The sequence below is a fragment of the Ambystoma mexicanum genome, chromosome 8 (assembly GCF_040938575.1).
Source record: "Ambystoma mexicanum isolate Mex_15411 chromosome 8, UKY_AmexF1_1, whole genome shotgun sequence".
In the NCBI taxonomy this organism is placed as follows: Eukaryota; Metazoa; Chordata; class Amphibia; order Caudata; family Ambystomatidae; genus Ambystoma; species Ambystoma mexicanum.
This window is the reverse complement of record NC_090929.1, coordinates 1270460536-1270486917: the sequence shown is the minus strand read 5'-3', so window position 1 is coordinate 1270486917 and position 26382 is coordinate 1270460536. Positions and strand designations below refer to the sequence as shown.

The 26382-nt window shown below is 48.4% G+C and overlaps 1 protein-coding gene across 6 annotated transcripts in view; it reads left to right on the top strand.

Moving 5' to 3' along the window:
• Positions 1-26382, top strand: part of BLNK (B cell linker) — a 1905158-nt gene that overhangs the window by 1406598 nt on the left and 472178 nt on the right. For all 6 annotated transcript variants that reach the window (XM_069611389.1, XM_069611390.1, XM_069611392.1 and 3 more), the window contains one exon: positions 7136-7176. In XM_069611389.1, the coding sequence (XP_069467490.1) occupies positions 7136-7176 (41 nt within the window). The remainder of the gene's footprint in view (positions 1-7135; positions 7177-26382) is intronic.

Below are 26382 nucleotides of genomic sequence, written 5' to 3'. Positions count from 1 at the left end.
AACAGAAACAAACCCACTGATGCGAGGAAAAGTCAGGCAAAAAGGCGGATATGCAAAACATGACTTCTCCCAGGCTGCAAAAAAAAAAGGGACCGGGTTACCCTTCGAAGAACACCTTCCCCGGTCGGACCTCCCGTACCCTGTTTTCCCTATCCTAGACTGTGACCCTAGGTGTCTTGCAATAAACAGCAGATATGCGCCTGACTAGGAATCCACCTGGTATCAAGTCCATTTACCAGGTGTGCAAACAGATCCGGAAAAAAAAACACAAGGTCGCAGGTACCTAACCCGGACGGAACGAGGGCACATACTACTGAGAAAGGAGGGAATCCAGAGAATCCAGAGAAGAAAAAAACAGAGGAACCACAGAGCAGAGACCAGGCATCCAAATCCAAAAGTACAATCCAAGGAGAACAAGCCAAGTTCAAAAACTAGAAGATCCAAACAGCCGAAGACCAAAGAAAAAAGGGTTAACTAAAGCACAGGGTCTGTGAAACAACAAACAGTAAGGGCCAGAGTCAAGAAAAAGCCAGGATACCGCAAACCAGAACAGGAGGTACTACAAAAGCCCTGCTCATGGGAAGTAGAACCATTAAGGAGCACTGGGCTGGTAAAGCGTGGATGTTTTATTTCTGCGTTTTGTGGTCCGCCAGCGCGTCCCACGACCGGATTGGTTCTGCATCATGAGACGTGTTGATGCTGTTGGGTCACGTGATGCGCGGTTGCTGTTGAGGTTTGGGCCGTCGGGACGCATAGTGTATAATGCGTACCCAGTCTCCTAGGCGCCACGGCAATGCCCCGCACCACAGAGAATGGGACACTTACATATCTGTATACATATGAACATAAGGATACATATGAACAAACAATTTATTTCCAAATACACTGCCGTGCTGACCAGTCAAAAATGGCCCAAAAATCCCTGACCCACACACTCCCATGATTTCCCACACAATTGAAAATAACAATCTGTAAACCCTGCTTATTAGGGAATTGACCCACAGACAGGAGAGAGCTAAGCAGGAAGGGTCACTGCGCCAGTACAGGATGAAAGCATGTGCTTTCCAATGAGACCCCTGTTTGGGAGAATCATTGTAAAACACCCAAGCATTGGTTTAAATTACCCAGGGACACACAAAATTACATTTTCAGATGCAGAAAGTTCACGCCTGAGCATTTCCATTTATAATATCTACCAGATATCCTGCTACTGAGCACACGCCACCAGAAGCAAGAAGGGAAGGGGCGGGAGGTTGAGGAGTGGTAGGAGGAACATAATACAAGGGTATAACATGCAGCAGGAATGGGGAAGGACTTGAGGGGGGCCCGTACCAAGGACCAAGCGGTGCTTAGGAGGTGGGGAGAAGGGGTCCAAGTACCAGGGAATGACAGGGGAGGACCACCATCTAAGTGCGTGGGAGGAGGGGTGGCCAGACTCAGGGGGTGTGCCTGACCCGCCAGGCTGGTCAGGAAAGGTGCCCAAGAGGGCAGTGCTGGTATAGACTCGTCAGGGAGGGCCTGGTCCTTTGTGAGGTTCATAAATGATCCAGGCCCCCAGTCACAGCAGCTGGAGGGGGCAATTAGCAAGGGGGGATAGAGACGAGAAGAGTTTTGAGAAGCTTCCGGAACTTAAGGATATCCGGCTGAAGTCTGAGAGTGGCAGGGAGGCCCTTCCAGAGGGAAGCAGCTGCTGAGGAGAGAGTTCTACCTCCCACTCTCTGCTTGGTGAAATGTCTGATCTGCAGAGAGTTGGAGCTAGAGGACCGAAGGGCTCTAGCAGGGAGCCATTTAGGGAAAGAGAGTTGGACGTAGAGTGGTCCCAGGCCCCAGACGGTCTTGTGGATGATGCAGATAATCTTAAATTTGATCCTTGCTGCCACCGGGAGCCAGTGGAGAGATTTAAGGGCTGGAGAGATGCAGATCCTGGGCTTGAGGCCAATGATACATCTTGCAGTCCTATTTTGGATTAGTTGAAGGGTTGCGAAGAGTGGAAAGAGGTAGAGTGGGGAAGAGGCTATTGCAGTAGTCGAGCCTGGAGATAACCAGAGCTCTAGAGCCATTGAGTTTCTGGGGGAAGATAAGGAAGGGGAGAATGCCTCTGAGGAGGTGAAGCTGAAAATGGGCCTTCTTGGCAAGGTCTGTAATGTGAGGGTAGAAGGAGAGAGAAGAGTCAAAGATGACACCAAGGTTTTTAGCCTCACTAGATGGTGAGTGGGGGACCCAAGGAGGGCGGCCAGAGAGTGGGGGGGAATCAGAGAGCCAGGGTCCCTGCTGAAATGAGAAAGATATCAGTCTTACTGGCATTAAGACAGAGATTATTAGCCGTGCACCATGCCTGAATAGCAGTCGGACAGTCAGGAATGAGAGAGGAGGACGAGGGGATAGAAGAGGGAAGCTTAAAGGAGATCTGAGTGTCATCAGCATAACACTGGAAATGAGGAGAGAAGGAGGAAATTAAGTGGTCCAAAGTGGCAAGGTAGATGTCAAAGAGCCACGGCGATAGGATAGAGCCCTGATGGATGCCACAGGTAGAGAGTGAGGTATAGGAGAGGAAGGGGCCCAGTTGCACCTGGGGAGGTCGTTTAGAAAGGAAGGAGGTGAACCAATCCAGTGTAAGGTCCATAATGCCAAGGGTGTCGTGGAGCCGCTTTAAGGGAGTGGCATGATTGACCGTGTCAAAGGCAGAGCAGAGATCAAAGAGGCTGAGAACAGAAGGAGAGTTGGAATCAAGGTTTGAGAGCAGGTCTTCTCAGGTGTTCAGGAGAGCAGTTTCCGTGCCTGTGGATGCTCTGAAGACAGACTGGTGGTCATGGAGACAGCCAACAGATTCAGTGTGGCGGGTCAGTTGGGAGATAACCAACTTCTCTAAGAGTTTGCACAGGAAGGGGGTAGTGGAAATAGGCCAGTAGTTAGCCGGGCAGAAGGGGTCAGCAGAAGGCTTTTTTAGGAGAGCGTGTACAAGTGATTGCTTAAGGGAAAGTGGAAAAGAGCCAGTGGCAAAGGAATGGTTACAGAAATCAGACAAGGCAGGAGCGAGAGTGGAGATATTGTCCTTGATAGTTCAGGAGGAGCAGGGAAGCACTTGTTTAGAGACTTTCATAGAGTGGGCTGCTTTAGAGAACTCATCTGGTGCTATGGGCGAGAAGGAGGAGAGTAAAGGGGAGGGAGAGAGGGGGGCAAAGGGAGCCCTGAGAGCAGGTGGGGGAGTGGATAGGGGGATAGAGGAGAGTGAGGACAGGGTGTCCTGGGTTTTGGTTGTTAAATGGGATGGCAGTGCAGTACAGAGGGCCTTGGATGGAAGAGGGGAGACTGCAGTAGGATTGGCGAGTTCCTTACAGATTTTGAAGAGTTCTGCCGTATTGTTGGTGGCCCTTGTAATGCGAGCTTGGACATGAGCCCTTTTCTTGGAGCGTATGGCGAGACGGCATAACCTTTGGAGCAGGCGACAGGCCACCCTGTCACTGAATGTGTTTGAAGCCTGACACATCCATTCAGCAGCTCTGCACTTTTGAGTCAGAGAGGCTAGGTCAGAGTTGTTCCAGCTGTTGCGTATGGAGGCAGGCTTCAAACGGATCCTCATAACAGAAGCAAGGGTGTCAAGGGTGTTGGAGATGGATAGATGCAGGTTAGTGGGGGCTGTATGAATGAGATTGTCAATAGGAAGGGTGAGAGGGGGTTTGAAAATGGCAGCAAAAGCAGCAGGTGCCACTCTCTTCATCGGTCGCATGATGGGGAAGGAGACTGGCATTGCGGGTGGTGGTTTTGCCAAGGAGCCCAAGAGCTCCAGGTGAGAGGAGAGGAAGGAGTGGTCATATCAGGAGAGAGGTGTGGTGAGAGGGTTGAGGATGGGGATATCCATTGAGAAGTGCATCCAAGATGTGTCCGGCTGAGTGGGTCGGACCACAGGGAAGATTGCTGAGGGAAAGAGAGTTACAGAGGTCACAGAAGAGTACAGTGGCTGTTTCAGAGGAATCAAGATGAATGTTGAAATCACTGAGGAATATGGAGTTAGAGGTCGTGAGACAGGAGTTGAAGTCAGCCATTCAGAGAAGAAGGGGGAAAGTGGGCCAGGGGACCCGTAGATGATAGCAAATGTGAGCCAGACAGCGGGAGAGGTGCTAATCCTGCAGACGAGGCATTTGAAGGAGGAATAGGATTGAATGGGTATGATGGTAGCAGGGACCCATTCAGGGAAGATCAAGGCCACTCCGCCTCCAGACCAGTTTGGCCTGGGTTTGGAGAGAATCTTGTAGCCCTCAGGCAGAAGAGTGTCAACAGCAGTGACATAGCTGGCACTGAACCATGTCTCAGTGAGGGCGAGAACATCAAGGTCAAATTCTTCGAGGAGGCGACAGATGTCAGAAGTGTGTTTACTGGCAGACCCAGCATTGCGAGTAGCTAAGTGAAGCTAATTACCCTCTTTGAAGGTTTTCCAAGGGGTGGTACAAGGATGTGGTACACTCGTTGGTGGTGAAGGGGCCAGGGGAGTGACAGAGGGAGGAATGGCCGGGGAAGGAAGGAAGTTGATGAGGGACGGAAGACGCCTATCAAGAAGGAGGAGGTTGGGAAGGAAGGAGTCCTGGGCCATGACAGTGCCATTCTGATAAACATTAAAGATGCACCTAGAGGATGAGAAGTGAGCCAAGAGAACTCCCCATCTGGTTCCACCATTGATGGGTGAGGAAGAGAAAGGGGAGAGGATAAAGACCATGTGAGGAGTCCATAGGTTCGGAGAAGGGGCAACAAACAGGATGTCAGTGATAGTCTGCCTGGAGGAAGCATTAATGTAGGTGCCAGCGATGGGCAGGCCTGGGTTGGAGACCAGGAGTGCTTTCTTGAACTTTTTCCTTCCAGGCTTTGAGAGAGAGGTCGGATAGATGATAGAGTAGCAATTAGAGTAGATAGGCGAGATGGAAAGTGCCATGGTTGCCGGGTGGGGGCAGAGGGGATGCACAATGCACAAAGAGCTTACCAGGTGGCCCAGCAGCGAATCAAAGGAAGACAAATCAAATGAACAGTAAGTAAAGCATCAGGGGGATAGGCATTCAGAGTAACAGAATATCATGTCTAGCAGGTAAACAAAGCAGTATTTATTTTTACAAAAGTGCTAGATATGACTTTTAAAATAAAGTTAGAAAGGCCATACACTAGAAAGCAGCAAGTAAATTCAAAAACACCTAGATTTGACTTTTAAAATAAAGGTAGAAAAGCCAAACATTAGAAAGCAGCAAGTAAAAAACACCCAGATTTGACTTTTAAAATAAACTAGAAAAGCCAAACATTAGAAAGCAACAAGTAGATTAAAAAACTAGCCAGATTCTACTTTTTAAATAAGGTAGAAAAGGCAAACATTAGTAATCAGCAAGTAGATTCAAAAACACCCAGATTCGACTTTATAAATAAAGGTAAAAAGCCTAGCAATTGAGTGCAGCAAGTAGATTCAATATGACTTTCTACAATAAAGTGAAAGAATCTCATAGATTAAAAGGTAGGCCATTTTTCAAGCTGCACACAGAATGGATTTAGCAAGCCTCAGTAATATGTTACAGGCTGAGGTTAAGTAGAAAGGCTGAGGTTGGCAGGCAGTGGCCTAATGGAGGGTATGGCATCACAAAAGTAGAAACAAATGGGATAAAACGTTATGTAACAGAGTGACTGGTGGAGGTGAAAGAGTTTGGTGCAGGCCAGTGTATAGCAAAGTGAAGGCAGCTCCAACCAGACACACACTTAGGGTAGAAGTTCAGCAACAAAGCATCTGGTGAAGTTAGTAGTTCAAAGTAAGTTGGTGTCAATTGCAATGATCACGCATTGAAGATGGTGCATGGAGAATGTATGGACAGGATGCCAACATTGTCAATGCGAAGTTGGGGCCAGGCCCACTGCAGAGTTTGGGGGTGAGGGTCGCTAAGCAGAGAAGAGAGGGAGGGGTGCTCAGAGGCAGGTGGGGTGAGCTGGACACTGCAACCTCAGTGGAGGATTGATGGAGCTACTCAGCAGGCACAGGGAAAGAGTGTGGGGTGCCCAGGGACATCCCTTACATTGAAGGCAGGAACAAAGCAGCAACCAGCCTCAGGGGGCGTCAGAAGGCAGTCAGAGATGCAAAGGAGCAATTAGTGTGATACAGAGTTCGGCACGGCCCTGCGGCCACAGCCGGACAAGCCAGACAGGGTTACAGCAGGCCTTGTGCATGGGATGTAGGCAGGGGGGCCTCTTCGCCTGCCGGCTCCCTGGATTGGGTCAAATAAGGCGAGACCAACCAATCCGGAATGTATAGGGCGGGCTTCAATGTTATCATACACGGCAATCAATGCAAAAAATGGTGGCTGCTATACTTAGATGACAACAAAGGAATCAAAGTGCAGCAGAAGCCCAACAGGGTTTACCTGTTGATTGTAGAATGCTGCTTCAGGAAAAGAAATCGTGGACGGCAGAAGTTGAAGAGATGCTACTAGCCTCTAAGCAGCTCAGGAAGAAAGGAAGGCCAGACAGGGTTATAGCAGGCCTTCTGTATGCACTTAGGCAGGGGGCCGGCTTCGCCTGCAGGCTCCCTTGGTCGTGTCAAGTAAGGTGAGACCAACCAACCGCAACGTGCAGGACGGGCTCTCGGGCAATCAATGCTGAAAATGGTGGCGGACATATTAAGATGGCAACACAGTCCTCGAAGTGCAGGAGAAGCCAAAGCATGAGGTGGACCAGTTCACAAAGTCTTTATGATAGAAAGATTGCCTCTAAGGCAGGTCCTAAAGAGGCTCAGCCACACTAGATGTTTGGGATAATCACTGATATGTAAATCATTCCCATTTAGACTTGCTCTCTTTTTTCTCAAGATCTATTACTCTTCTAACTGTATGTTAATGTGCTGATTTGTTTATTTACAAAATTAGAGTGTGAAAACTGAAGATAGAAGAAATTGACATGTGAAATAATATCATATTGTTTTCTCATTACTGCAGCTTTGAGAATACCTGTTTGAGAAGGATTTTGTTGATGGGTGAAAAAATGTGAAGTACAGCAGATTATCATATGAACCAAATATGTACATGGATAATTCTACATTAGATTATGCACACATAAAATGGGTTGTTATTTCTGTTCATTAATTGCCTTTCCTCTCATGTTATTTCAATGCCCTCAGAAAATGCTGGTGCTGAAGATGACCAGTGGTCAGACGATTTTGTGAGTATATTATTGTTACTTTGCAAAACAAATACTACTTAATGTATGCATAGAATAAGGACATGATATTTAATTTGCTCTGCATGCTCCCTTTTCAGACGAAGATTAAAAGTATGGGTGTTGCACGTTTTGAAGAACGCCTGCAAAAAATGTTTACGACTTTGCAACCTAGCAAATGTTCGAAGTTAAATTGATAAATTTAACTTTAAGGGTTTAATATAACTCGGACAATAGTGTGTGTGTATATATATATATATATATATATATTCTGTGAAACAACTTTAGTTAAGAGAGAGTTAATGTGATCAGATTTATCGTTAAAAAAAGCAATAAACCTTTGAAATTCAGTGAAAAAACCTCTGTTGAGAGAGTTAAAGTGATAAGATTTAAAGCAACGAAACCAGTGGTCGAAGTGTGTGGCAGCGGTTGGGGGTGGTGCTCCTTTGCTTTTATAAAAAAATTGTTACTGTTCCTATACTTTTATCTTAAAAAGAAACCATTCCCGGAAGAGTTTCGTTTGAAAATAAATGTGTTTGAAGAAGTTGAAACTTGCACTTCAGTGCACTGCACTGAACAGTCCCTTAAACAGCAGACGTGTTTGGGGGTGTGGATTGCATATGGGAGGGGGCGTGGCAATGGGGTCTTTGAGGAGCGGGGGCAGGCCAGCCGGGAACATAGTTCCACTACTTCCTTTCGTACACTTCGACCACTGAACGAAACCCCTAAATTCAGCACTTTTATTTGGAGCAAGTCCTCCTTAACTTTGCTCCCTCTGTTGCGCAGCTTATGACCACAGTGATGACATCACAGACGACATAATTGGTGACATCACTAATTACACCATATATGACATCACTGATGGTGCCATTGATGACATCATACATGTCATCATTGATGAGATCAATAATTTCATCATATACTGATCATACAAGGTACAATATTTTTGTTGCCCTCTTTTGATACATATTTTAATTAATTACACTTAATAATAATAATATAATGACATGGAAACAATACCTTCATACATAAGTATCATATGATTACGGGTGGAGCAATCATTTGTACTACCTATCAACTTATAAATAAAATGTGTAAGTTATACAAATGGTTTGAATTTCATATATTAGTAAGCAATTGCAATACTTAATTGCAGGGAAAATATCTGATCCAGCTAAAATGTATTGCAGGTATTTCAAATATAATATAATAAGAAGAGGTATGGGCCTCATCACGAGTTGGGCGATATTCCGGCGGATTTACTGCCGGGATACTGCCTAACGCAAATAGCGTTACTGCAATTTAGTCCGGCGTCGTTAGCACTGGATCACAAGTTGCGGCAATGCTGTAAATCCCCATTTCCCCCCAATCCATAGGACCCTATGGGGCATTTTCTGCGCATTTACAGCGGTGCAAATTGCACCGCTGTAAATGCGCTGAAAATGGGTAGAAAGTCGGCGCATTCACCTCCAGCTCAAAGCTCGAGGTGAGTGCTCTGACCTTCCCCAAAACTGGGATTGCGCAGAGCAGTAAAGTAGCAGTAATAGCGTTACCGCTGCATTTTTAAAAATAAATAAATAAGAAGATAGAAGTAGAAACATGTTTAATAATACGTGTTATAAAAATAGTCAATGTTCACATTATGTATCGTATGTTCCATTTAAAGAAACAAGGGCCCACTACAATGTACTTTGTAAGTATGAAATAAGTACATATAGGGTATGTAACAAAGCAGAGTTGTCATGTTTCAAAATGTAGTGAATCAAACCAGTGATGTCAGTGATGTCATGTATGGTGTAATTAGTGTTGTCATCAGTGATGCCATATGTGATGTCATCATTGTGGTTATACACTGCACAACAGGGGGCACAAAGTTAAGGTGGACTTGCTTCAAATGCGAATGATGAATTTTGTTGCATTAAATCTGATGACATTACCTCTCCTGTAACAGTTTTTTCACTGTATTTCAAAAGGTTTTGTTGCTATGTTTTTTTCACATAAAATCTGATCACCTTAACTCTCTTAACTAACGTTCTTTTGTTACACTATAATTTCTTTTGGGTCCACTAGCCATGGCCATCGGCCTTTGCCCCTGTACCTGTTGCTCCAATAAGTTTCTTTGGGGCCCACTCGCCTTGGCCTTCGGCCACTGTCCATGTTGCACAAATAGGTTTCTTTGGGGCCCACTAGCCATGGCCGCATGTTGCACCAGTAGGTTTCTTTGGAGCCCATTAGCCATGGCCTTCGGGTGTGGCCACTGTACCTGTTGCACCAATATGTTTCTTTGAGGCCCAATAGCTGTGTCCTATGGCTATGGTACAAAATCCCATTACTCCCTGCCTAGTTGATGTGATCACTATAGGTGTAACATTTCCTTTTTTTCAATCTCTTCCGATTCCTGCGTGATTCTCCCACTATTCCCCCAAAAATGGCAACAATCTACACATGCCTGCGCGATTCCCCCGGGGGTCGCATAGTTAAGGTTGACTTGCTTGAAATGCGATTGCTGAATTTTAGGGGTTTTGTTGCATTCAATCTGATCACCTTAACTCTCTCATAGCAAATGTTTTTCACTGTATTTCAAAGGTCTTGTTGCTATGTATTTTACATGTTAAATCTGATCACCTTAACTCTCTCCTAAATACTTTTCACAGAATTCCAAGGGTTTTGTTATAGTTTCTATAGTTTATTCAGGGCCCACTATCCATGGCCTTTGGCTGTGGCCACTGTACATGTTGTACCAATAGGTTTCTTTGGGACCTTCAGCCATGGACTTCAGCCATGGCCATTGTCCATGGCCTTCGACCGTGGCCTCTGCATATGTTGTACCACTAGGTTTCTTTAGGGCCCACTAGCCATGGCCTTCGGCCGTGGACACTGCACATGTTGCACCAATAGGTTTCATCGCAGCCCAATAGCCATGGCCCTTGGCCGTAGCCACTGTTATGTTATGTTATGTTAAACATTTTCAGAGAGTGTAGCGCAACCAACACCAAAAGGCAACCTGGCGCTAAAATCTGAAACCAACGATCACGTAAGACGAGGAAGGACTAGAATAGTAAGGTTTTTAACGCCTTCCTAAATTGCAAATGCGCAGAGACCATACGCAAGGATGCAGGAAGAGCATTCCAGAGAACAGCGGCTCTGAACTAGAAGGAACGTCCACCAGTTCTGGCATGATTAACCCTGGGGATGGCCAGGAGAGAGCGGCCTCCAGAGCATAGTGCACGAGAAGGAACATACGGCTGAAATGTTTGCTGTAGGTACTCAGGGTCGACACCATAGAAAGCCTGATCCACCAGGCATAGAGACTTAAAATGGACATGCTTTGCCACCAGAAGCCAATGAAGCGAACTCAAAACAGGGGAGATATGTTCCTGAAAAAGGGTGGCCGTGGAAAGGAGTGCAGCCGAATTCTTGAGAACCTGCAGGTGCCGTATCAAGTAGTCTGGTTGATACAAATAAAGAGAATTGCAATAGTCGATCTTGCTAAGGACTAAAGCAGAGACCACTGGGGCTCGCAGATGGATAGGAATAAATGGGAAGACCTTCTTGAGAATTTTCAATTGAAAATGGCCAGATTGACAGACCGCACCAACCTCGGGGGCCATAGACAGAGAAGTAGAAAACGTAACCCCCAAGTTCCTCACTACTGAAGCAGCAGTGGGGAATGAACCGAAAGAAAAGGGCCAGAAAGCAGGGGACCAAAAAGAAGAGACAGAAGAAGAACCCACAACAAGAACCTCGGTCTTGTCACCATTTAGTTTAAGCAAAATTTCTGCCATCCAGCAGCCCACAGCCGTTAGACAATCTCGGAGCTGAGAGGCATGGGCTGGATGACGAAGATCCAGCCTAACCAAGATCTGCGTGCCATCAGCATACGAGTAGTGCCTAAAGCCGTGGGCGCGGATGAGAGCGATCAGAGGCCGAATATAAATGTTGAAAAGAGTGGGGGACGGTGCAGAGCCCTGCAGAATCCCACACAACAGAGCAGAGACTGCAGAGAGGAAAAGTTGAAGCAAAAGGCACTGTGACCGATCAGACAGAAAAGAATGAAACCAGGCAAGGAGCGGTCCTGCCATGCCAGCAGCAGCTAAACGCCTGATCAGGATGAAGTGGTGGATAGTATCAAAGGCGGCTGACAGGTCTAACAAAATCAGCGCCGCCACCCCATCAGCATAAATTGTAAGGTCATCAAGCACCAAGACCAAAACAGTCTTGGTGCCCTGGCCAGGTCTAAAACCTGACAAAAAATCATCAAGCAAAGATGTAGACTCACAGAAACTCACCAGTAGGGGGGGCACCAAATATTCAAGTAACTTCATACCAAAAGGCAGAAGGGAGATGGGGCGAAAATTGGCGAGGACCAAAGGGTCAAGAGTCGGCTTCTTCAACAAAGGGATAACGGTTGCGCATTTAAGCCCACGGGGAATAGTCCCTGTCGAGCAGGAAAAATTCACTGCCGATGTCAAATAGGGCAGAATCTGAGGGAAAATAGCCTTTACCACAGACAGAGGGAGAGCATCATCAGGGGAGGTAGATTTCATGCTAGTAACTGCAGCACTAACATCCCTATCCGTGAAAGGACGAAAAGAGCCCCACAGCGCAGCAGTAGAGGACGTGGTCCCTGAGCGAGAAGGCACAAGGGAAATGGACATATCAGTAGAGAAATTGTAGTCGGTTGAGATAAGAGCCCTATGTTTTTCGATCTTACAGATAAAAAATGTTGCCAAAGAGTCACAACGATCTTAAGATGCAGGGATGGCATCAACAGGTTCTCTGGCCGATAAAGTACAAACCACCTTAAAAAGCTCTTTAGGCAGTGTAATAGCATTTTCGATCTGAGAGGTGAAATACTTCTGTCTTGCTTGCTTAATGGCCACATGGTATAGAGCAGTAATAGCACAGAAAGCAGTCCGATCACTACCAAAGTAGGAAATGTGCCATTTGCGTTCTGCTTGCCTACATTTAAGGCAAAGAGCTTTTAAATCTTTGCTAAAACAAGGTTGGGAGGGATGCCTACGAGCCTGAATCACCAACATAGGAGCAAGAGCATCCACTGAAGTGGTGAAAACCTGGGATAGAGTGTCAAAATCCACAGATGAAAGGGCAGTGCAACTGGTATTAATAAGGACGGCAATCATGGAAGAGTCCACCATACACCAGTTGCGCTTCTTTATTAGGGGTTTGTCAACAGTAAAAGAGTGGACAGTACAATTCAATTTGAAAGGAACAACAAAGTGATCAGACCAGGTAATACATATAGGAGAGGAAACAGTCAGGGCGTCATGTTTTCCAAAAACGAAATCAAGCTGATTCCCCAGACCATGGGTAGGTTCAGTAACAGACTGGATAAGGAGGAAATCCTCCATAGCAGTAATCAGTATGACAGCAATTTTGTCTAAGGGGTCATTACACTTATAATTCAAATCAACAGCGACAATCAAATCCCCATATTGAAGCTGGAGCGATGCCACAAGGTCTGTGAAAAAGTCAACAAAATTTACATCATATCCCGCAGGGCGATAAACCATGAGAAAGTATAAGGTCTTAGAAGCAGACAAAGGCATGCGCACCAAAAGTGCCTCCAACCTACAAAGCGGCGGTAGTGGCAGCACAGTAGAAGCATAAAAGAACTTATATATAAAGGCGATGCCACCACCAGGATGACTAGCTGCCTGATCTTCCCTCAAAATATCATATCCAGCAGGGAGCATAGCAACCACGGCTGGCCCAGAGGAAGGAGTAAGCCAAGTTTCACTGACTAACAAACAGTCCGGCTTAAGATCAGAAAGTAAATAAGTAAATCAAAACAATCTGCAGCATGAGCGGCTAGAGATCTAGCATTGCACAGAAGGCAGTTCAAACCATCCACTGTACAAGTAGTGCCAATAGGTTTTTTTGGGGTCCATCATCCATGACCTTCAGCACAGAGGCCCATTACCCTCTGCCTAAGAGATGTGATCACTGCAGGTGTAATTTTTCTTTTTTTTTACTCTCACCCCATTCCTGTATGATTCCCCCGATATTCCCCCAATAATGGCAACAAACTACACATACAGTGACATCGAACTGCCCATGCTTTGTAGCATTATATATTGAGAGATCACCCTTAACCTGCCGAGTTCCTTCCCCCGAATAAGGGAGCCTTTCTATACTTCGCTTAAATTTTCATCTAGCGCAGGCTTTATTGAAGACTCATATAGAGCCACATAAATCCCCCACCCCCGTGCCCACAGTGAGCCAAGAACCAGGCAGAGTTATAGAAAGAATAGATATTTATTTCAGTTATGAACTCAATGAATAATATATTTGTTTAATCGTACACACCACCTTCTTTGTGGCAGAAAACACAGCTTCAATTACAAAACACACTTTTCTGTAGGTTGTACTTTTAAACGCACTGTTCTTCCTTTACTTTTGTCTCACAAACATGGAACACAGGCTACCTAAACTGGTCACAACTCTTTTCCCATGAACCCTGTTGAAAGTTGAATTTCAATAATAATAAGACGGCACAATACTAGAGCATAATCTTCACGTTTCAGACTGGGAGTTTTTTAATGTCACACATAGGCACAATTTTTGTTTTATGAAAACTAGTTCACCCTCAAGGCTCGATATATAGAGTTCCCTGCGCACTCAAAATCCTAGCAGTTTAAATCACAGATTTGTAAAAATGCATATGGCAATAGGAGTTCACTATAATTTAGTTTAGGAATAGACACAGGGCTAATTTAAAAACAAGACATACATCACACGTTCAGTGTTGGATACATAAGGTCTCACTTTAGCAAAACACTTCTCCCCAGCCCCAAAAACCCAAGCATCAAATGGCATGCAGCACCCTTCTGTTCAAAGGCCAGGTCTAGGCACTGGAGACAGTTTAGGAATTTCATTGTGCGTCCCCCCTCACTTAAAGGCCTGTGTTGGGAAGGTTTGGATTGTAAAATGGGGATGATTATTAATTTTGGGTTTTCAGACCCCCCCCCCCCCTTCACTTAAAGGCCTGTGTTTTGGAAGTTTGGACAGTAAAATGGGGATGATTATAAATTCAGATTTTTCAGCCCCCCCCCCCCCGGCCCTCTCACTTAAAGGCCTGTGTTGGGGAAGTTTTGACAGCGGTGCATTTTTGTTTGTGCGGCCAAGGGCACCCCTTTGTCAAATACAATGTTGTGAGAGTGGTGACAATTGGGAATTTCATTTTAAGATAAGAATACCTTTTATTTAAAAGCAGGTTTGTGGGAAAAGTATATTTTGGGCTGAAAGGCAAGGTTTGTGGATGATGACAATTATTATATTTCGTTTTGTTGGCAAGTATATCTTGTGTTTAAAAATAAGTTTTGGTAAGGTGTTCAGTTTGGAATTTTTATTTTAAGAAGGGACACTCCTTCTCAATAGAGAAGTCAGGGTGAACAGGAAAATCAAGACACCGCAATTACTTTAAATGATTATCTTCTATCTTCCCGCTAGGATGGAGGGTGAAAGTTTTGAAATCTTCCAAGCTTCCCTCTGTGTCCATTTATTTGGGAGTTTATTAAATTAATGCGCAGCCAAATATGCTAAGGGTCTACACAATTCTACCCCCCACCCACTAATGGAAGAGAACCCACTATGAAAGGGAATGTGTTAATTAAATAGGTCCCCACGCTGACATTTTGTTGGACAATCTACTTACTTTTGGAAATCTCTAGGCTCTGCAATCATGAAGACTGAGCAGGGCTTCGCTCTTAGGGAAAAACAGGATTCTTGCCAGCACTTCAGTCAAATGGAATTCCACAGCAATCTGCCTTCTATGGTTCTGGGGAAGTCACAAAGCTTCTGTGTTCTCCAGCATGGGGTCTGGCATGGATTCACATGCTCATGAATATTCCCCGTCGTCAGGCTGGGAACCCTCGGTAAAGAAAAAACCAGTATCAGTTTCGTTTCTGATCTGTCTTTCTGTTCTGACTTGAGTGTCGTGTAGACCGATGAGACCTCCGTCCCCAAGTGACGCACAGGGGAACAAAATAGAAACCCGCTGTGCGACCCTTGAGGCCACAGGTGAGAGATGTCTTCCCAGATCCACGGAGCCTCTGGAACACCGATGCTGCTGTCAAGAAGGAATGAGGTTAAGCACCAGGCAATCACAATACAGGCAGGTAAACAAAAAGAATCTAAAGTGTCTTACCTATCTGGTGTAAGGGAGACCCAAGTAACCTAGTAGGGAGGTTCGAGGCTCAACAAGATACAGCGGTCCCTGGAGTGGTAGAACCGCAGGTAAGCGTGGATCCAGGTAGGCCACCTGTAAGATAGGGCTTGACTTGGGCGTAGAAGTACAGCGAGATACTCAGGGATGATCCAAAGACAAGTCGTTGTGCAGTCCAAAAATCCGGCAACAGGTAGACAGTTCCAGGCAAAGGTACAAAGGGGTGTCCAAGAGAGTCCAAGATAGAGTTCCGTGGTCGAGGTAGCAAGGAGCAAGTAATAACGCCAAACAGGGTCCGAAGCCAGCTGAGAAGCAATGATCGTCCTGCCTCTCAGTTCTTTATACTGCGTGTCCCTGGGTCATGTGACGTCTCTGGGCCATGTGACGTCCACCAGGATCACGTGAGGAACGCCACACTGTATCACGTGACCGACGTGATGACGTATCGCCGTCCCTTCTGCGATACATCCTCCAAGGCAGTTGCCAATGCAGGAAAGGTTGTAAGCGAGCCCGTACACCAAAGAAGGAATGGTGTTTTCGGTTCTGTGGGTTCACCGAATCCCTTGAGCCTCGAAGCTGGGGTGGAGGTGTTTGGGGAAGGTGAGCAGTGTTCTGATGTGGGGAGGCCTGATGTGCTAAGGATCGCCTAACACTTTCGTAGTAATAACCAATCACTGGTCTCTGCGTCATACTGACCACAGCCAATGACTGCCCTCTACCTAAGCACCGCCTCTGGCAGCCATCTTCAGATTTTTACCGCACGTTCATGTGTTGGGATCCTCGTGCTATTGCTCTCGAGCGTTAGTGCTATTTTTTCACGTTTTTTTCTCAAAAACTTTGTTTTTTCGGTCAGAAGAGCCTCAAGCTCCACCGATTCTCCATCCGATCAACGGGGACCCGTGTCGGATTCGCCTGCGCCCCTCAAGGGTGAAGATTTCGGCGAGCTACGCTTTTGGAGGACTCCAGAAGTTTCTCAGGCCCGGCCATGGCCCAGGAGAAAGGGAGCTCGACGCCCGGAAAGCTGTTCAGGGTCTGCCCTGGATGTCAGCTGCAGAACGTCTTCAAGGAGGACGAACACTCTTTTTGCCTTTACTGCCTACATGAGGACAAGACGCACGTGGAGAAGGACTGTGCGTGTTGCGGCAACATGTCGGAGCGGACCATGAAGGACCGCCATCAACGTCTCGCCAACTGGCTGGAAGGGAAGAGTCCGTCCGGCGAGAAGAAGAGGAAGAAAGCCGAGCGGTCTTCTAAGACCTTTGAGGACGCCCCGGCGACGGGGGTCCAACATAAGGCCAAGCACCGCGAGTCCGCTGGCACCGGGAGCGCCGAACGGTCGGGCTCTACGGGCGCCAGGCAGGGCGCACCCTCCCCGGCACCATCAACCACGAGCCAACGCTCTGGGTCGGGTAAGAGGAAGGCCGAGCACCCGGCGAAGCTCCTGGAGAGGCCCCGGTCGAGCTCGAAGGCGGAGGGGGAGCGAGGCAGTGTCCCCCCCCTCAAGGATAAGGCGGTGAGCGCACCTAGGGTGGTGAAGGCCTTAATCCATCCGGCCAAGCCCTCTATCGAAACTGTCGCGGCGGCCCTGGCTCAGCCTGTGGAGGCTACACCAGTGGTGGCGACCTCGGGGCTCAGAGTCTCCCTGCCACCTCGGAGGGAGTCCTCTTTTGTGCCCATCGATAGGACCCCCGTGAAATCCCCCGTGGGGAAGAAAAAGGGGGGCAGGGCGTCGTCGTAGATTCGGCCTCAACCTCGGAGGAGGAGCTGGTCGAAGTCTTAAGCCACGGCCTCGGCGTGGAAGAAGACCGGCCCGTCGGGATGGATCCCGACGCAGTTGACGACGACATCATCGAGGGTACCGACGGGGCCCCTGATCGCCCGTCGGATTCCCCTCTGCCAGCGCTGCGAGACAACTCGGCGGCCATTTTGTTGGCTATACAGTCCTTATGCTCAGAGATAAGGACGAGACTACCGTTGCCGACGGAACCTCTCCCGTCGGGGGACTCAGAACCGGGACCTTCTGGTGTTCCCCCTACCAAGAAAAGAAGGATCCACCCTCCGCCTCCTTTTCAGCCGTCGCGCCCCTTCCAGCCCTCCTCCCCGTCCACCCGAGGGGATGATACGGGGACTGACAAGGCAGCGACGGGTACGGACGACGAGGTATACGACGAGGATGAACCGTCGTCGCCTCCCACCAGGGCTTCTCCGCCCGACGAGATTGGATCGTTCCACTCCATGATCACCAGGGCATCCGAGCTTTTCCAACTCTGCCCTGAGGAGAAGAAGAAGGAAGGTTTCCTTTATCAGCGGCGCGAGGCCAAGAGGAAGACGGTCCTCTCAGTGCCTCTATTGGACGACATTTGGGATGAGGGCCTCACCCTCCTCAAGAACCCTTCCACGACGCCAGCTAGAAGAGACCGGTACGAGAAGAAGTACCGGGTCCCGGACACGGCCCCCCTGTGCCTCCGGGCGCAGCCTACCCCGGACTCCGTCGTCTCCGCGGCGGCCAGGAAAAAAGCGGGGGGTGCGGCCTCCACTTCGACTTCCCCACCGGACGGCGAGGGAAAGAAATTGGACGCTATGGGACGCAGAGTCATCTCGTCTGCGGCGACGACGATTAAAGCGGCCAACGCCTTGGCTATCGTGGCCCGCTACGACAGGGAGCTCTGGTACAAACTGGCTCCCCTACTGGACTTCTTGCCGGACGACAAGAGGGCAGAGGCCCTGGAGATCCTGCAGGAAGGTGAGGTGGCTTCGGACCACGCCATTACCGTTGCGACGGACATCGCCGACACTGGGTTCCGCCAGTTGGGCAACGGCGTTTGCCTTAGGCGGCGTGGATGGCTCAAGGCTACGGACCTCCGTCAAGACGTTCAGACCAGAGTCCTGGACATGCCCTTCGATGGGAACAACCTGTTTGGGAAAACAGTGGACGATTCCCTTCAGGCCATTAAAGCGGACACCGAGACGGCCCGGGCCCTTGGAGTTCTGCAACAACGACGGACGCCCTTTCGGAGCAACGGAGGCAAGGGCGCCTCCAAAAGTTCCGGCGGCGGTTTCTCCACCTACCGTCAAGCGGCCCGCTCGTCGGCTCAGGAGGCCTACAGAGGACGAGGCAAGTCTGGCGGACCCCGCCGTCGTCGCCAAGGAGGTCAAGGCGGCAAAGCCTCGTCGAAGCAGGATTGAACCGACCGTGGGGTCGGGCCCCCACCGAAGCACCCCGGTGGGAGGCCGGCTGGCGAGCTTCGTCAGCGTGTGGGAGTCCATCTCCACCGACCGTTGGGTGCTGGACGCCTTGGCCCGGGGCCACGCGCTCGAGTTTCAAAGAAGGTGTCCGCGCGTCCCCCCCCGTGGCCAGGAAAGAACTTCACGTCCCTCAACTTCTCCTGGAGGTAAAGGCGATGCTCAGGAAGGTCGCCATCGAACTCGTCCCAAAGAGGCTTCGGGGCTCCGGAGTTTACTCGAGATACTTCCTCGTGAAGAAGAAGACGGGGGGATGGCGCCCCATCCTGGACCTGCGACGTCTGAACAAGTTCATCAAGGCGCAAAAGTTCCGGATGGTCACCCTACAGCACGTCCTGGGTCAGCTGGAGGAAGGAGACTTCCTGTCGTCGTTGGATTTGGAGGATGCCTACTTCCATATTCCCATCCTAAAGGGGCACCGAAAATTCCTCAGGTTTGTGGTTCAAGGGCGTCACTACCAGTTCAAAGCCCTCCCCTTCGGACTACGGTCGGCACCCAGGGTATTCACCAAGTGCCTTGCACCGGTGGTGGCGCAGCTGCGCCGCGAGGGGATCCACGTCTACCCCTACCTGGACGACTGGCTCATCCGAACCAAGACGAGGGAGCTCGCCGTGGTTCACACGGCAAGGACCGTCCGACTTCTCACGGACCTGGGATTCTCCGTGAACTACGCCAAGTCTCACCTGGTACCCGCGCAAAACGCACTGTTTCTGGGAGCAAAGCTCGACACAGTGTCTCGTCTGGCCTCCCCGTCGGAGGAAAGGACCAGGTCCATCCTGGGCAAGGTACAGCGGATGTTGGTTTCCGACGCGGCCAAGGTGGGGTCCATCAAGTCCCTCCTCGGAATGATGTCTTCCTGCATCTACCTCATTCCCATGTGCAGGCTCCGGATGCGCCCGTTGCAGGAGTTCCTGGACGCGCGCTGGATCCAAACGACGGGCAGCTTCGAGGAGAGGATCACACTCGACGAGAGTTTCCGCCGAGCGGTCCGGTGGTAGGGCAACCGCACGCATCTGACGGCGGGCATGGACTTCCAGACCCCAGACCACCAGGAGACAGTGACCACCGATGCCTCCCTGGAAGGGTGGGGAGCGCACACGGAAAATCTGCACACGAGAGGCCTTTGGCTCCCGACGGAGAAGTCCCTCCATATCAACGTCCTGGAGCTCCGTGCAGTGTTCGGGGCCCTCAGGTCCTTCCTTCCGTCCCTCAAGGGCAAGGTGGTGAGGATCTTCACCGACAACACCACCACCATGTTTTACATCAGGAAACAGGGCGGAACCAGGTCCCCAGCGCTGTCCAAGGAGGCGCAGGACCTGTGGCATTGGGCCGTCGCCCAAAGGATGTTTCTGGTGCCGTTTCATCTGGCAGGGATAAAAAGCACCATCGCCGACTCACTCAGCAGGGAGCTGCGCTCGTGCCACGAGTGGGAACTGCGGCAGGATCTAGTGGATCGCCTCTTCCGACGGTGGGGCACACCCCAGATCGACCTGTTCGCGACGGCGACGAACTCCAAGTGCCGGAGGTTCGCCAGCAGGTTTCCCCAGGCGAGGAGCATGGGCGATGCCTTCTCGTTCCCCTGGGAGGGCCTGTTCCTCTACGCGTTCCCTCCTTTGCCACTGCTAATCCGGCTCGTCAACCAGCTCAAGAGGTCACGGTGCAGGATGATCCTCGTCGCACCTGCGTGGCCGAGGCAAATATGGTTCCCGGACCTTCTGGACTTGTCAGCGTCCCCGCCAATCAAGCTGCCGGTGGACGCGGATCTACTCTCCAGGGAAGGAGGCGCCATCCTCCACCACGACCCGAAATCGCTGAATTTGCAGGCCTGGCTCCTGCAGCGCTAGAGTTTGGAGGATACGACATACCGGCCGACTGCAGAGAGGTTCTTGCAAAGGCCAGGGCGTCCTCGACTCTTAAATGCTACGGACACAAATGGAAGAGGTTCTCTGTCTGGTGCCACGCACAGAAGATTAACCCTCTACGGATTACGGCTCCCCAGGTACTGCCGTACCTGCTGACGCTGGCCAAAGCTGGACTGGCACACGCGTCCATCAAGATTAATCTTGCTGCGATCTCCCGATACACCAGAACCACGGGCCGGGCGTCCTTGTGGTCTCATCGTCTGGTGAAAGAGTTCATGAAGGGACTGTTCAGATCGTTCCCGCCGGTCAAGGCTCCGGCCCCGGCGTGGGAGCTCAACGTGGTGCTGACCAAGCTCATGGGACCTCCGTTCGAGCCTCTGCACTCGGCCCCGTTGAAGTTTCTGTCGTGGAAAACAGCGTTTCTTGTGGCCATCACCTCCGCACGACGGGTGGGAGAGATCCAGGCCCTTTCATGCAAGGCCCCGTACTTGACTTTTCACGACACAAGGGTAGTGCTCAGGACGCACCCCTCCTTCATGCCCAAGGTACCGTCGGACTTCCATCTCAACGAACCCTTGGTGTTGCCTGTGTTCTTCCCGTCGCCTTCGTCGCCGGCTGAGAGGACTTTGCACTCGCTGGATGTGGCTAGAGCGCTGAAGTTCTACGTGGACCGCACGAAGTGTTTTCGGAAGACGTCACAACTCTTTGTGAACTTTGGACCTGTCAATCAGGGGAAGGCTCTCTCGAAGGCTTCCATTTCCAGATGGCTCTCCGGCTGTATCATGTACTGTCATCGGTTGGCAAACCGACCGCTGCCTGGCCGTCCGAGAGCCCATTCCACCAGAGCGATCGCAGCTACCACGGCGTTCCTTTCTGGTGTGCCCCTGCTGGACATATGCAGGGCTGCTACGTGGAGGTCGACGCACACCTTCACGAAATTCTACTGCGTCGATCGGGATTCCAGGGAGGAGTCCAGGGTCGGCCAAGCAGTGCTGCGCAACCTGTTCGCCTGAGGTGAGCCTGGTGAGGAGGTAAGATGCTTAATGTTGAGTTTGATGTACTGCTTAATGTTGAGCCGTTGCCACCTCCCGTGGTTGTGCATGTGTGTACTGCTATGCATTCTTAATTCATGAGCATGTGAATCCATGCCAGACCCCATGCTGGAGAAGGAACAAGTTACTTACCTGTAACTGTTGTTCTCCAGCATGGGTCTGGCATGGATTCACATGCGAACCCTCCCGCCTACCCCTCTGCGGCTCTTCACTTGGTCATACTGCCACTTCACGTGCTTCCAAATCTGAAGATGGCTGCCAGAGGCGGTGCTTAGGTAGAGGGCAGTCATTGGCTGTGGTCAGTATGACGCAGAGACCAGTGATTGGTTATTACTACGAAAGACAGATCAGAAACGAAACTGATACTGGTTTTTTCTTTACCGAGGATTCCCAGCCTGACGACGGGGAATATTCATGAGCATGTGAATCCATGCCAGACCCATGCTGGAGAACAACAGTTACAGGTAAGTAACTTGTTCCTTCTAGTCTCCCCAGAAATATTTGCACCAAGATGAAATTTCAGCAGATCTCCTTTGGTGATTTATTTGCGGCTGTCCCCTCTTCCATAGCGCAAGCCTTTTTTTTACTATTGTAAGCCCCACCCAAGGAAAGTGAACATTAGGCGGTGCTAACTTAGGATCTCACAACCAGGACTGGATATTTACATTTCTCTCCACCCCCAAGTCTAGCCTCTTTCTAAGGATTGGTTCAGGACTCTAGAACAGAAATATTGCAACTCCTCTTTGAAATTCAAATTTTTTTCCATGTCAACTTTTTGCCAAAAAGTACATACATGGCAACAATTTGTAATTTACTAATACATCCCATGATATATATATTCCGCTTCAGCTAACTATGTGGGATTTGATAAAACGACAGCCGTGTTTTCACCATGTTGCACAGGCGTTTGTCAATTTTTCACTGTTTATACAAAACGTATAATAGTTACGAACATGCAATATACTCCACAGATACCTAATTTTACGCTCCCTCTGCTCGCCACAAACAGAATTCTGGTGATAACATGATTTCCCAAAATCGCATGTGAATCAAATTTACATCAGAATAACCAGCTTTTTACTAGCTTTCAAATGACTTATAAATGGACAATCAATAATTATGATAGTACATTTAAACTAATGGGAAATTTTCACATGTATCCATATCTCAGTTCTCATTTCTCCAGGCCAGATTCTTTTCTTGGCAAGCATGTGACCAGAGCCTGCTAGACTGAATGTTTCTTTTAGGCCGGTATAAAAGCCATTAGCCTCTTTGTTGTTTGAAAGTTGGTGGGCTGATGAGATCCTTATCATACAGCAGACAATTCACCTCTGCCCTGTGATGCCGTAAGGCCATGCTGACATCAGGCCCTTTTTCCTGTTAACTGAAGTTGACCACAATTTGTATCTCAAAACCTTCTATTTTTGGTATTTTTCCCCACCCAGGGCTGAAAGTCACGTTATTGCTGTTGTAAATAACTGGTATGCATGATCCTCAAAGGGTCCCCTTTCCAGATCAGGAGGCCAACATGCCTGCAGTGGGGATATCATTTGTGAATTCTTTCCATCAACAAGCAACATGGTCTGCCTCAGGCCTAAATGAAATGTACATGTGACCCCTCGAAACAGAGGGGCCTTTTCTTTTCAATTGTTGCCAGTATTCATACAGAATGGGCTTTGGTTTTCTTCTGCAAATTCAAATTAAAGGTTGCTTTTCAGTTCAACCTTTCCTTTTGTAATGAAAGAGAGGCCTTTTGATTTCCAATGCTTGGCCATTCACATAGCTCTTCCTTGTATTACTTACAGAAACGCACTCAATCCGCATTAATAGGGCCATTTTCCGTGTGGACGTTTTTGAAGGCTGACAGGCCATTTTTCCAGCGGGTCTTTCAGTTATGTTTGTTTGGGCCTTTGATTAAACCCCACAGCCCATGGGATTCCCCTGTTATTCCCCTGATAATGCTTGAAAATCCAAGACTCTTCTTTGCCCTCACTGGCCCTCATCAAATGCCCCCTCCTCTTTCATTGGTCTCCCGCACCGTCAATTGCGTTTTTCTTTCCATGCCCTCTCCTAGCCATTACACCCTATCACTGTTTGGTTTGTGATGCATTTTCTTCTCCGAGGTGGACTTGATTGAAATGCGAGTGTTGAATTTCAGGGGTTTTGTTGCATTAAATCTGAGCACCTTAATTATCTCTTAACTAATGGTTTTCCACTGAGTATGAAGGGGTTTGCTATACCTTAGTTTCCCCAGGGGCCACTAGCCGTCACCTTCTTCCGTGACCACTGTACAAGTTGTACCAATAGTTTTCTTTTGGTCCCACTAGCCGTGGCCTTCAGCCATGGCCACTGGCCATGGACGAACCTGTTGTATAGTTTCTTGAGGTCTTACTAGCTATGACCGTCGGCCATGGCCTCTATACGTGTTGCACCTATATCTTTCGTTTGGGCCCACGATGCAATGGCTACTGGCCTTGTCATACCATTAATTTGTTATCAAGCACCCAGTGGTCCCTGCCCAGTAGATGTAGGCACGGCAGATGATAAACCTTTATTTTTTTAACTCCTTATTCCCGTGATAATATCACAGTAATCATTTCAATAACAGCAATTCCTGTGGCTAGTCGCCGATTCCCGTGCTAACAGGAACATTTGCTCAGAATTAAAAAGTCTGCCATGTCCTCACAGGCACACAACGTGTGTCCCCCTTCTTTTTTCCAGGTCACCTCACTCCACACAATTGCTTTTTCCCTCCCTAACCCTCTCCCATTACGCCCTATCACTCATCGCTTTGTGTGATGTACATTTATTTCTGAGCACGTCTTGCAGCGTTGCCACTGTAATCTTGTGAGATTCACAAGGTCTTCCCATGATAAACCGAACATTTTCTGACTGCAACTGGCTCACCAACTCACACCCAAAAGCCCAACTTCACATGGGGTCTTCTTTCTCACTCCCGACCTCTAGTCTGATGCGATTGCTATTATTAGTGGTATTGGTATTTATATAGTGCCTACGACCAGGCCATCTAAGCAATGTGGTTCAATCCAGTGTTCCCCTAGGACTGACTACATAAACAGAATAGTTTTTTGTCTCCTTCTGATGTCGAGAACTTTATTAGACACTGTAAGGTCATGGAGGAGTTAATTCCAAAGTTTGATGGCATCATTTTTCCTTCTCAAATTATTGTTTTGAGTCGTTTCATTTGTGGCTTCTCCTGGTAATATCATGGGAATCACTCACATCGAGCAAAAAAGTCAAAGGTTATTAGCTTCGATCAGCCTCTCTGCTACAAAGCACCTAGGCCGATATATATGAATGTTTTAATAAACTGAGGCACAGACATGTCTCTGCTGAATATTTTAAAATCTACTGGATGGATTTACCCAAATCCAGTCAAGAAAATGTTGTCAATGCTTTGTGCCCAAATTGTTTTTTATTTGGTCCAAAACAGCACTTTTACGCCAAGTGAAAATAAATGGGAGTAGGATGAAAACTACGGTTTTATGTTTTCTTAATAGCTTTTGCATTCTTTTATGAATTGGTCACACAATTTCCAGTTTGGCAGGGGCCCTTGACATACGTTTTGTTTAGAAACCTTCATCCAAATCCATCCAGCAAGTCAAAAGTTTTTAGCCACTCTCAGCCTGCCTCCTGCAAAGCACCAATACTGATATAAAGGTTTTAAGAAGCCGGTCGCATCTCGTTCTGTGTCAAATATTTTAAAAACCACTGGATGGATACACCCCAAACAAGTTAAGGAAATTAAGTCAAAGCATTGTGTGGAAATCGTTTCTTATTTGGTTAAAATCTGCCAAGCGGTTTTCCTGCTACGTCTGTTCAAAAACTGCACTTCTCTATCAAAAATGAATGGGCTGAAAAGTGTGTTGTGTTGTTTTCTTTATAAACATTTTCATTTCATAAGGTATTGTTCCCAACGTTTTCAGTTTGGGCGGTCCTTGGCAAATATTGTGTTTTTAAAATTTCATGCAAATCCATCCAGCAAGTCAAAAGTTATTAGCAATAGAATTTTGGGACAAAATTGCTGTTCTCCAGCATGGGGTCTGGCATGGATATACATGCTCATGAATATTCCCCGTCATCAGGCTGGGAATTCTCTGTAAAAGAAAGAACAGTTTCACTTTCACTTACAAACTATATTTCTCCTTTAAAACAATCACTGTCCTCTGGGTCATATTGCCCCCATCCAATGACAGTCTTCTCCCTAAGCCCCTCTTCTGGCAGCCATCTTCAGACTTTTACTGCACGCTTCAGTGTTGCAGTCCTTGAGATTGCACTGCAAGTTACTTCTATGTTTGTTTGTGTTTTTGACAGAAAAAGATTCTATTTTTGTTCCAAAAGCGCTATTGTGCTCTCTTCTCCTTCTGCCGACAGCGGAGGTTCGTTGTCAGTGAATTTCAGTGCCCCTCATGGGCAAAGATCGTCAAAGATCCTAGAAGGCTATCAGGCCTACTTCGCGCTTTCTTACCATGACGGAGGAGAAGAAGGAAGAAAGGTCCTTCTTGAAGCTCAGTACCAAATGCGGGCTACGGAATGTGTTTGTGGAAGGCAAGCACCTGCAATGCTTCTACTGTCTGCATCCGGACCATAAGGAGGTGGAGTGCGAGATATGACTCAGCTTCTCAAAGAAGACGACGAGGGACAGGCACAGTGAACTGGTGGTATGGCTCAATGCCAGGGCCTCTGCCCTGTGCTCTGAGAAGGGTAATTCCTCACCCAGTACTGGCCGGCCCGAGGAGCGGTCTTCTAAATCCTGTGAGGGCACCTCATTGGTGGGGGCCCGAGACAAGGCCAAGAACTCTAAGTCTGAATCCACCGGGTTCGCCCCGGAGGGTCCCAAGGT